This window comes from Salvelinus sp. IW2-2015, unplaced genomic scaffold (assembly GCF_002910315.2).
Source record: "Salvelinus sp. IW2-2015 unplaced genomic scaffold, ASM291031v2 Un_scaffold4937, whole genome shotgun sequence".
Classification (NCBI taxonomy): Eukaryota; Metazoa; Chordata; class Actinopteri; order Salmoniformes; family Salmonidae; genus Salvelinus; species Salvelinus sp. IW2-2015.
The window spans coordinates 59,880-73,132 of record NW_019946206.1 but is presented as its reverse complement, the minus strand read 5'-3'; the positions used below and the strand labels follow the sequence as shown (position 1 = coordinate 73,132).

At 39.6% G+C, this 13,253-nt stretch overlaps 1 protein-coding gene across 1 annotated transcript; it reads right to left on the bottom strand.

Moving 5' to 3' along the window:
• Positions 1-3,960: 3,960 nt before the first annotated feature.
• On the bottom strand, positions 3,961-13,061 carry LOC112077814 (C-type lectin lectoxin-Thr1-like; the record flags this gene model as incomplete). Its single annotated transcript, XM_024144246.1, has 7 exons — positions 13,037-13,061; positions 6,757-6,938; positions 6,496-6,607; positions 6,263-6,329; positions 6,118-6,164; positions 4,297-4,385; positions 3,961-4,071 (listed from the first exon to the last, which is right to left on the bottom strand). Coding segments are annotated over exons 1-7 (633 nt in total), but the record flags the coding sequence as incomplete, so codon positions are not given.
• Between the last annotated feature and the right edge of the window lie 192 nt (positions 13,062-13,253).

The following is a 13,253-nucleotide window of genomic DNA, read 5'->3' as shown; positions in this document are numbered from 1 at the left end:
GAGAGGAAGAGGATAGGAGGAGGGGGATGATCGAGCAGAGAGTAATAAGAGGAGGAGCAGGAGAAAGAGAAGAGAGAGATGGAGTAGAGGAGAAGAAGAGGAGGAGAGATGAGTAGAGGAAGCGAATGATGAGATATGAGAGAGTAAAAGAGAAGCAAAATCGTAGATTACATTTTATTGTCACATACTCTGAATCAACAGCTTTGACTTTATGCTTACGAGCCCTTCCCAAACGCACCACAGTTAAAAACATAAATAACACAAATAAAACAGGAATAATAAAATACAATACAACAAGAATGATCTATATACAGGAATACCAGTACCAGATCAGTGGGCAGCTATAACAGAATACCAGTACCAGATCAGTGTGGAGCTATATTACAGGAAGCCAGATCATGGGAGCTATAGTATAGGAACTAACCAATCAGTGTGGAAGCTATATTACAAAGGAAGTACCAGTACCAGATCAATTCGCTATATACAGGAAGTATCAATACCAGATCAATGTGAGCCTATATACAGGAAGTACCCTACCAGATTCAATGTGATCTATATCAGAAGTACCAGATCAATGCTGGACCTATATACAAAATACCAGTACCAGATCATTTTGAGTATATACAGGGAAGTACCAGTACCAGATCCAATGGGAGCTATATACAGGAGTATCAGTAACCAATCAAGTGTGGACTATATACAGAAGTACCAGTACAGATGAATGTGGAGTATATACAGGAATAACCAGCTACCAGATCAATGTGGACTATATACAGGAAGTACCAGTACCAATCAATGTGAGTATATACAGGAAGTACCAGTACCAGATCAGTTGGACTAATATACAGGAGTATCAGTACCAGAATCAGTGTGAGCTATATACAAGGAGTAATCAGTACCAGATACAATGTGGAGCTATAACAAGGAAGTACCAGATAATGTGAGCTATATACAGGAGTAACCAACCAGATCAATAGCTATATACAGCGATACCATACCAGATCAAGTGGAGCATATACAGGATAACCAATAAATGTGCGAGCATATACAGAGTTTACCAGTACCAATAAATGTGGAGCTATATACAGGAAGTTACCAGAAAATGTGGAAAAAAACTATATACAGGAGTTACAGTACCAGATCAATTGAAGCTATTATACAGGAAGTACCAGATCAATTGGACCTAATAACAGGGAGTACCATACCAGATCAATTGACTATAGACAGGAGTACCAGTACCAATAATGTGAGCTATATACAGGGATACCAGTACCAGATCAATGTGGAGCTAGTAGTACAGGGAACCAGTACCAGATCAATTGGGCTATATACAGGAATACCAGACCAAATGAGAGCTATATACAGATACCAGATCAATGAGCTAATATACAGAAATACCAGATCAATGTGGAGCTATATACACGGAGATCAGTACCAGATCAATGTGGAGACCAAACAGGATTACCAGCTACCAGATCAATGTGCAGCTATATACAGGAGTATCACTAACCAGATCAATGTGCAGCTATATACAGGATATATGCAAAACAATGCAAGAATACTAAAAATCATACAAATCAGACAACATGCACATTGTGGCCTGCGGAGTCATTTTGCCAGGCTCTGCAGTTTGCTCCTCATGCACAAAAGCAGAAGTAGCGGTCCTGCTGGCTGGTTGTTTGCCCTCCTCACGGCCTCCCTCCACGCTCCTATGTACTGTCCTGTCTCCTGGTAGCCGGCCTCCATACCTCTGCGACACTATGCTGACAGACACAGCCAAACCTTCTTGCCACAGCTCCATTGATGTCCATCACTGTGGATGTAAGCAGCACATACCTTGAGCCACTTGTGTGGGTTGTAGACTCCCTTTCTATGCTACACACTCAGATGTGAAAAGCACCGCCAGCATTCAAAAGGACCAAAAACATTCAGCCAGGAACATAGGAAAACGTGGAGGAAATAGTGTCTGTGTCACCACCTACAGAATCACTCCTTATTATGGTTGTCTGGCTAATTGCCTAATACATTTCCACCTAGACGACATGTTGTCTATATCCAGTTTCACGAACAGCATAGTAGAATGTAATTGCCATATCGAGTTCGTGCTTCCTATAAGTGGACAGTTTGATTTCACGAAGGTGAGGACTTGGATACATTGTTTGTTGTAAATGCGTCCATTCATCTTAATTTTTGCATCAGTAATAACTTATAATCTACCTGTTTCCTCCAGGCATCGTACTAGGACCTCTGGAGAATAGCGATCCACAGGTACACCTCCAAATTTACTCAATTATGTCAATTGACCATAGTTCAGAAGCATTCTAAAGCCATGACTCCGGTTTTCTAATTTTCCAACAAAACTGTTAAAGGCACAGTCATACTTATTGTATGTTAAACTCTTGACCCAAGTGAGTTGGTGATAGTAATTTATAAGTTAAAATAATCTGTCTGTAAACAATTGTTGCAAAAAATGAATTGTGTCATGTACAAGAGTAGATGTCTAAACGTGACCGACTTGCCACAAAACGAAATAGAATTTAGTAACAAGTCATATTTTGAAGTGCTTGAAAAACCGAATGTTTAATGGACTCCAACCTAAGGTGTATGTAAAACTTCGACTTCGAACCTAGTATGCCAGTTGAACATAACGTTAAGGCCTATAGTGATAGCAATTGTGTTTAATTTAGCGTATGTAAGCGCTAACCCCACATAACCAAAAAATGGCTATGAAAGTTGTGTGTGTGCTACAACATCGAAACACATGTAATAGTTGTTGTAATTTATTAATGCGTGTTTTTTAGGAGCTAACATAAATTGGCGCATTTGACAACCATCCCCTCTGGCGCCACAGGTGCGACTGAAATGATTATCAAATATCCGGTAAATAAAGAATCTTCCCTGTAGTTGTCTGGCCACCAAAATTTACTTAAAGAATCTCTGAAATGCATATTGATTATATGAAGATTTTTTAATATTCCCATGAAAATCTGTCACCAATTGGCTGGAAACCAGCTATAAACACACTAAAAAACCAAATATAGGGAAACATAATTGTAATGCCTAAAAAAGACTATGAACGAACTGAATGAACTAAAGAGTCAAAAAGGAAAAAGTTAGGAAGATATTATTGATTTACCTTTTTTGGCTGTGTCTAAATACACCAAAACTTGTTAACAGAAATTGAAACTTGAATTTAACCAAAACAAAAAAGGTTAAAAGGTTAAACGTTAAAAAAGGTTGAAAAAGGTTGAAAAAAGGTAAAGTTAAAAAAGTAATTAAAAATTAGAAGGTTTCTTGAATTGATAAATCACCTTACTACGTTCCAGTTGCTTTTTCTTCTCAAGTCCTCTTAAATTAATATTAAGAATATTATTTTAAATTATATATTAATATTAATATTATCTTAAAGTTATATATTAATATATATAGATTAATTATATATTAATATATATATTATCTAAAAATATAATTAATATATATATTATCTTAAATTATATATTAATAATATTACTTAATATAGGTATATTAAATATATTATCTTAATATATATATTAAATATATATTATCTAAATTAATATATTAATATATATTATTCTTAAATTGTATATTAGATAATTATCTAATTTATAATTTAATATTTTATATTTAGATATATTATCTTAAAATGTTATATTAAATATATTACTTAAAATGTATATTAAATACATGTATCTTAAATTGTATAATTAGAATATAGATTATTTTAAATATTTAAGAATTGATTTAAATTTATATTAAGATATATTTCTTAAATTGTATATTAAATATATTATCTTAAATTACAATTAATAATATTATTTTAAATTGTATAATAGATCTATTATTTTAAAGTGTATATTAAGATATATTACTTAAATTGCTTAATTAGATATATTATTTTAAATTGTAAGTATTACGGTGATTGTTATAACAGCTTCTTACCAGTGTGGTGAGTTTGGCTCTGAGCCTTTCTTCAGAGGACTCCTGGTACGTGATGTGTTCTCTGGAGAAACAGCATGATGTCTGGAGGACCCTGGACTTTCTGATCAGCACCTGTTTCACACACACATTTACACTGTTATACAGAGCAACTGAATCTCAAGATAGCTAGCACGACCAGCCACGTATCACCCAGTCATAGTAAGTAAAACTTTACGGTATTCGTTTTATTTAATGTATTTCTTTTTCACTCTGTCAGCATGGTGATGACTCTGTCCAGGTATAGCCACCTCCTGTGCAAGAAGTCAGCCGTAGCAGCGCAGCCAGACGTCTGAATACATCCCTCTGAGAAGACTGAGTCGAGGTCTCATCTGCTACTTTCTCACTGTCTCCACAGGACGTCATAAAACTCACTTCTTCAACCAGCTCTGGGAGGAGGGAGAGAGAGAGAAAGATAATATTTTTTTTATCGCTGTGGTGCAGTGTTGCGCAACTATGTGGTACATTTTAAGTTTGTACAAAACCCAAAAAACAGATCACAAAAAAACAGTTTTTCAACACTGAGCCACATTTCTATTGACTATTACAACACAAAATCATACGTCATTTATTCACCCAAACCTTACTCAGTGTTTCATCTAGAAAAACATGTTTCACATTTCAATACGTGTTCATTTGATAAAATACATTTTACTATCACTCTAATGTATGCCAATTATGTAGCATGGGCTTTAATCCAAAGTTTTGGTACGTGACCCCAGTGTGAAACAAAACCCACAACTCTGGTGTTGCTAGTGCCATGCTCATACTAATTGAGCCACACAAGACACTACAATACATAAGCACAATAAAATACTGTAAAATACATTTAATGATTCCAATATAGGTGTAAGATATAAGATGGCCATCCCCGTGAGCATACCGCCGTCCCCCAGGCCAAGGATGAGACATGCACTGACATCAATCCAGAACTACAGTACTAGTCAAAAGTTTAGACATACCTACTCATTCCAGGGTTTTTCTTAATTTTTACTCTTTTATACATTGTATAATAATAGTGAAGACATCAAAACTAAGAAATAACGCATATTGACTCATGTAGTAACCAAAAAAGTGTTAAACAAATCAAAATATATTTTATATTTGAGATTCTTCAAAGAAGCCACCCTTTGTCTCAATGACAGTTTTGCACACTCTTGGCATTCAGCTTCATGAGGTAGTCACCGGGAATGCTAGTCACCGGGAAAGTTAATTTGTGGAATTTCTTTCCTTCTTAATGCATTTGAGCCAAATAAGCCCAAATAAATGTTTCACAGAGTTCAAGTAACAGACACATCAACTGTTCAGAGGAGACTGCGTGAATCAGGCCTCCATGGTCGAATTGCTGCAAAGAAACCACTACTAAAGGACACCAATAAGAAGAGATTTGCTTGGAAACACAAGCAATGGACAATAGACCTTTGGAAATCTGTCCTTTGGTCTGATGAGTCCAAATATGAGATTTTTGGTTCCAACCGAAGTGTATCTGTGAGACGCAGAGTAGGTGAATGGATGATCTCTGCATGTGTGGTTCTCACCGTGAAGCATGGAGGAGGTGGTGTGATGGTGTGGGGGTGCTTTGCTGGTGACACTGTCAGTGATTTATTTTGAATTCAAGGCACACTCAACCAGCACATACTACCACATCATTCTGCAGCGATACGCCATCCCTGGTTTGCACTTAGTGGGACTATAATGACCCAACACACCTGCAGGCTGTGTAAGGGCTGTTTGACCAAGAAAGAGAGTGATGGAGTGTTGCATCAGATGACCTGGCCTCCACAATCACCTGACCTCAACCCAATTTAGATGATTTGGGATGAGTTGGGCATTGCTTTTGGGCCTGAGCTACAGGCAGTTAGATTTGTGTATGTCATTACAGGCGAAATTGAAAAAAAGGGGAGAATCCATATTAAAGAGGATGAGGTTTTCTAGGCAAAAAGCTTATTTCCAAGAACGATCAACATGTTTTAAAATTTGAAATAGCATAGCGTTCGCAAGTGCCACCATCATCAGACAGCTGTCATCTTCTAAACGTCAGAGAGACATTTAACAAGTAGTTGCACCTGTAACAACATGAACTTATTGTCCAGCCGAGGCAATGAGCCAAGACATTCCTACCTCTCTCGTGTGTTTGCTTCTGACTTGGCATTACTGCTAAACCAGATCTAAAAGAAAATGAAAAAATAAATACATGAATGTAATTAAGTGTTAATATGGTCTCTGTATAAACATGTCCAGARACAAGACAGTGTTAGCCTGCTACCTGGTCTCCATAGAACACACATAGAACCTCAGCTCTCCACAYGACACGTCATTCCAGCCCCGACCACCTGTTGTCAAGGCAACAACAAATCACACTTCAGTTATTTCAATGTGCTCAGAGTGAGTGAGTGAGTGAGTGAGTGAGTGAGTGAGTGAGTGAATGAGTGAGTGAGTGAGTGAGTGAGTGAGTGAGTGAGTGAGTGAGTGAGTGAGTGAGTGTGTGTGTGTGTGTACCTCCAGTGTGTAGCTCCATACAGTTCTCCCCCTGTCCAGAGTTACTGGGCTCCTCCTCCTCCCAGTAAAAACCATCAACAGCTGAGCCGTCACTCCACAGCCACATCCCCTCCTTTTCACAGAAAAACATTGATTAATGGATTGAAACCACTTCATTGTTTCTAAACAGAAAGTACGTTGAGCTTTTGCCTCTGTAACCTGTAGACATTTGACAGATTGATTGACAGACTGACTGACTGATGAATTGTTGACCCAGTTTACCTGAGCTGCGTCGTAGCCTCCTATCCAGACCGGCTGGTCTGTGTGTCTCCTCACCAGATCCTGGACAAACACCTGTTGACCCGGGCTGTGAACCGACACCAGGTTCCCTCTGTGCTGGGAGCAGTACACAACTGTTGACCGGGTTGTATCGAACCAGTTCCTTTGTGCTGGAGAGCAGTACACTGGAGGACAGCAGAGAACAGGTTTATCCGACTTAAAGCCGGGCGTCTGTATTATGACTCATCTAGGGACCACTACTCAGACATTTTCAAATAATTCGGCAACCGCACTAAGATGTTGACCGTTACATCATATGTGTGCAGAATAATTCTCACAATGACGAGCCCCTAGAAATCGTAGTGCTCTTACCATTAAAGTATATAGTGTGATTGTAGTTCTTATATGTTCAAGATGTGTGTGGAATGAACAAATACTACAATTAGATACTAATTGGTAATTGTCGCTTCTCCCAATTACAGTTTAATCTTTGAGTGTTCCAAAAGTGGCCCGCTGTTGTGAGGGAGTGGTCGGATAAGCTGGATTCTGGCATGCCATCTCCGTCCTCTCTCTGTGTATGGTGAATGTGATCGCACCTTTCTACCTCCTGGCTGTGTAGTGTCAGCCACCCCCGAGTTGCGGCAGCATCCTAGCCTGGAACAAACAGCAAGACGTATGACGTTCAAGAGCTCTTGTGCTTGGACTAGTTTACCTCGTATCTTGGAAGCTAATTATGGAATTTATCCCCGAGAGTGCTCAGATCCGAAGCTGGGATCAGAGGTTAGGCACATTCAAAAGATTACACACACGAGGCGTAGCCAAGTGCCGTCAAACATGTTCTAAATTAAAGGAATAAACATATAGGCTGAATTCTATGGAAGTTAGTGTCTCGAATAGCAAATAACCAAATATGCAATTTTTGTGCAAAGTAAACTATGCATAGACGACAGACTTTCACGTACGGCGCTCTTTAAGACTAGGGGGCTGAAGGATATTACGAAACACACGCAATCACAGGCGGACAGGAAACAACCTGACACCAACTAGACAAGACTTTTGCCTGGACTTGGTGAAGGAAATGATTATAGCTGAAAAGTGTGGGACGGCCATGTCTCTGTTTAGACGATTTTGGTGACTATTTGCATCTATGACCTCTGGTCACAGAGTCTCAACGATTTCGGATGCTTGGACAGCTGGCTCACATAGAGTTAGATATAGTCTCATTGAGGCACTTTATTAAGGCACGGGCCGGTATCTGTGACAATCAGAGAAGCTTACTACGACACTCGACAACTAATTTGCTGTCAGTCTACACACTCAGCTAAAGATTTACTTTTTTGACTGTATTCTATTAACACGTAAAACACAACAGCAGAGAACGGCGATATGCACTTTTCTGTCTTATGGATCATTAATAAACTATTCGTTGACACATAGCGCAACAACCTGGCGACACGACAACTAGCTAATCACAATATCACCGAACGAGAGCGCTATTCAATATACACTCAGCACCATCAAGAGTACGAACCATCACTCAGCAACAAACATAATCACACAACTCTCAACATCTACATAATCGAACAGGACGAGACACGTTTGTGTTTTAAGTGTATCCAGATTTCTGAGTTTTGACCTGATCTCGTCAGACGTCCAAATGGTCTGCAGTTATCCATTCGCAAACTCTCGAAGGTGCGCTATTCGATCCTAAAGCATGAGATTTCTGGACCAACGTCTGACGGGAGATATCTCGAACATGCGATGAGTGACTATTAGCTATGAAACAGAATTTTCCTTATGTAACAACTTATATCTATTATAGACACGACTGTATCTCATATGTTGATATAGTTCTTTTATGGTACGATTCAGTGGTTTTATATTTGTTGTCATAGTATAGCGCATATAATAGTGGAATAGATAGAGAGTATAAGTGTGGTGTGGAAATGTTCTTTCAACGAGCAAATGCTATTAGCATTAGCCAATGACTGGAAGTCTACAGGTACGCTGGCAATTGCTAATGTCACTGTGGAACTTCTAGTGATTGGGCTAGAATCAGTACTTATCCTTTAACATAAACTTAATTTATACATTGCGTAACATAAACATGACAAAACATAACACAGTTAATTTTAAGTGACATAAGTTAACAAGACGTAACATGACATAACATGACTAACTGACTACAGAGAGCAGCCTCATCTGTAGACGTAGGTAGCTTACTTGGATCGTGATCAACGTAGTGCTTGCTTTGAGATCGCTGAGAGTAGAGCCTAAAGTAATAATTCTCATAGTGACAGTATGTATAGCAATGATAGATTGGTCTTGGTGTAATACTGCACAGACGTTAATGATTCTGTGTTCTTTACCTGCTTGTTGGCGAATTGTATAGGTGTCAATGGTTTTGTGAGTGAGGGTGTGGGAATTCCTAGCTGCATCGTCGAGCGGTAGAGAGCTTACGGGATGATAAAGGTAGTGCACACCTCAGTCAAGACAGTGTCAATATGCGTTCACCGCGTCTACTGTAGTGTAGGATTGATGTGTTTAGATGGACTCTCCCACGTGCTGGCAACTCTATGAATCAGTAGATTGTAAGTCACGGTCAACACTGATGGTAGGTTTTGATTACTAGAAACATGTTATCGTGAGTGTCTAGTATGATCTGAGAATTCACTCACTTATCCAACTCTGGTTAGTTTTTGAGATCGAGAGTGCTCTCTCTTCTTTGACTTGAAGACTTAAGGATAACTCAACAAACACATTTTCTGCGTTGACGACTAGATACGCGGTGGACATGAATAGGAGAATTGCACATCTCCTGTTTCTGGACGATGAATTCAACGCATTGTCGCGTACATACATCCTCTATTTGTTTTGAGACCAGATAAAAATATAGATCACTATCATAACATCTTTCATATCTCCCTGTACTCGAAATCCGACTTAACATCTGTAGAGTCTGAGACAAACACTTCCTGTTCTGACAGAGAGACAATCACCCTATCAAAAAACCATCTGCGCTCTCGGAGAGGCATACGTAGATTTCACTACTGTGAGCTAGTCTGAACATACAAGTTCCTGTGCTGTGCACAGGACATAGATCACGAGCACCTGTTTGCTCACAACAGATCTTCCTGTTTGACATGAATTAGAAAATTCACATTCACTAAACATTCTTGCATATGTAGACAAGTTTATTGAGTAATTTCATCGTCTCAAGAGATTACGAATGATAGATTCTGTGTGTGCAGACCTAGAGAATCACTTTAATACAATTGATATACTATTTTCCATCTATTGGGCATGATAACAGATATTAGAGTCATACATTTTAAAACAGCACACAATTGTTTTATCTGCTTGACAGACCTTATTGTCAAACTTCAAGCCCTTATCTCGCTAACTCGCACATTTTCGCTTGTTCTTCGTTTCGACAGACATGAAATCAACCAATTATCAACAACATTCCTTGTTTGACAGAACTCATGGGTGATGACGAAATTATCATGCAACATAAATCTATCTGTTTATGTGGATCAAGCACTATTAGTATTGCACGATTTACAACAAACACGAATTTTCTCATCGTTGATGGACAGAGAGTCTGGTTGCTGTGGCGCAAATTGCAACAGGACAATAGCTTCATGCTAACGTTACTGATAGCTTAAAGACAATATTCTGGTGATTCTGACAGACATGCAACATTTAACTGCCATTTCTCTCTCACAAAAAACCAGTTCTCTCTTGGCTGACAAAGAGGGACGTAGAATTCAAGCATACAACAACCATCGGCTGGTGGGACAGGTCAAGACAAATCTACGAGCTTATCTCTTCTAACATCTATCTGTTCTTGTGCTGCAAGATAGTGAAAGTTCACAGGAGAACAACACATTCATCCCATACTCGCTGAAAGGATGGTCAGTGGTGGTATTAAGGGACTTTTACGAGCATGAACAACGTTGTGCGGGGCTTGGAGATGAGAGAGAATAGACAGGATAAAGAGGATTCGAGCTGATGTGGCATAGACGAGCACATGCGCCTTGTTGACAGTAGGCCAGAGAAGAATCCACATCAGTTTCTGCATTGTACCTCAAAAACATCGATCAGTCAGTGGTCGCGATTTGTTGTCTGTTTAAGATGGGAATGTGCGAACAAACGTTTATATAACTCTACGTGTGGGAGCTATGATAGAAGTGCACGCCCAGGATAAGTGAAAAAAGAAAACTTTCATAGGAGACCAATGGATTGCTGAATTGTTCTTAGGGCAAGGTCCGGGAGCAGGGGAGGGTTGTGGATGAGTATACAATTACTAAACAGATGGAATGGGGAATCCTCCTTCGCTGCGGTGCTACGCTCCTCCCACGTCTATATTGGCTCGAATTGGAGGAATGCTGATGGTTGTGTGTGGCTGTGTGCGACTAGAAGTTTTGAGCAAGTTAACGAGAGTGAGTCGTCACACGCGGCCGGAGATTGGTAGTGTCTGATGCTGAATATTCCTTGAGTGCACGTTTTGGAACAGTGAGATGTGGATGAGTGTAACATTGACCTTTTTTAGTTTCTTGTGTTCTTGGACGCGAAGGGCTATATTAGTGTGACATGGATTGTCATCTTGGGTTTGCTACGTCACTGTGCAGGATGATAATGCCTCTTGTTACATTATGGAATTTAGGTTCAGAACAAGATGTAATAGTGTATCGAGTTTTTTCTTGATTCTGGTGTAGTTCGATCCAGTAATAACGCACGAGGAGATGTTGGGTAGTTTGTGGATATCAAATTCTAGACTCACATGTACACAGATTTGTGAGTTGTCTTAGGTATGTATATGTGAACATTCTTTTCGTTTAATTAGGCATCGGATAGTGTTGTTGTTGTGTGGATTTCTAGTCTGTCAGAACGGAGATGTGTTGTTGTATGTGATTGCTGTCGTCAGAGAGGAGATGTTGGTGTAGAAACTAGCGTAGGTTTTTGGATGTGAATCTTCTGTGAGGAGCGGAGACGCGGATGATTGATTGTCTCATATAGTTCTGAATACCAGTGAGGAGAAAAATCGCATTACGGATGTGGCGTAGTTGATCAAGCGTTGTTTTTATAGGATAGTTCCTGTAGAGATGCTGGGTGTAGGTTGTTGAATGTGCTATCCTTCAACGATAGGTGACACATCAGATTACCAGAGTCCAGTGAGTTGTGTGAGTTGTTGGGGTAGTGATGTGGACCTATATTAGGATCATGTAAAGTCAGGGAGATCTGGGATTTCGTTTTATTGATTTGACTATATTAGTTCTTTGTCAAGTGGAGCGTGGCAGGGAGCAATTGGAATGTTGGTTGGTGTTTTAGTTACATAGATAAATGCTTCTTATTCTTTGTTGTAGGACGGTTAGATGTGTTGATACTATTCAATTGTGAGATGCTATATGTCGTGTGTCAGGCGAATGTACTATTGGTTTGAGACATCAGGTTCTTAGGGTCTCAGTTACAGAACAAACGCGAGAATGGTATGAGTGATAAGTACGAGTATAGGTGAAGCATCTTTAGTGATTTTCTCTCGCGAATGGAATATTATTGGTGATGGTGATTATTAGTCTGCAGAAACAGGATGTGATAGTGGGAAGTATTTTGAGATTTTATGTTTGCATCTAGTTTAGATGTGATTGTTGCAGTGAAAATTGATTGTACGTACCTGTGTGTGTGTGTGTTGTGATGTCGCACATGATGTTTAAGTGACTAGTGAATATATTATGTTTTCACCGCAGTCTGAGCATTTCTAAGCTTCTCCTCTGTGGATGTGTGTGCGTGGGTGTTCAGTCAGAGGGATGGTGGTTGTGTTCTGATGCGGAGGTTTTCTTTAGAAGACCTGGTTGGCAAAGAACCTCTAGTGCAGCCTAGTTGGTGGTTTATTTGATTGTCAGCTATCAGTAAACAGGATGATTCAGTCCGACCTGGTGTTAGATCTATTGTATTGTTGTCTCTTAGTGGTATGTAGAAGTAGGGGGTTTGGTTGATGTGTAATAACCTGGTCTTGTCCAGCACGCGACAGTGGATGTGGTAGTGCTGGTAGAGTAGTAGGTTCTGTCGTGGTTTTCGTCATCAGATTTAGGTCTCTTCTCGATGTTTTCTTGTGTCCTTAGTCTCGGAGAGTTATGCGCTGGCGTGTTTGATTTCTTTGTCCGAGGGACGACGCTGGTGAGGCGGTGGGTGGGTTACTTAGCTCATCTGAATTCCTCGTGTTGTTTGGAGTAGTTGCTCTAATGTCCTGCCTTTTAGCGTTTAACACCTACGAGCATACCTCCTAGAGCGGGCTTAGCTTGCATGCGGGTTATGACTACGGTTTTTCGCACCTAGGTGACCGTTATCATTTCCTCATATTTCCATGCTCATTGTGATGAAAGGTTCCTACTCTCCTCCTTGCTGTCTGCTACTATACTCTAGCAGTAGCTTCTCAGCCTTATCTAGGGATACCGCCGGGTGGTTTAGAACTAAGAGAGTCAAGACAGTTCATCAGG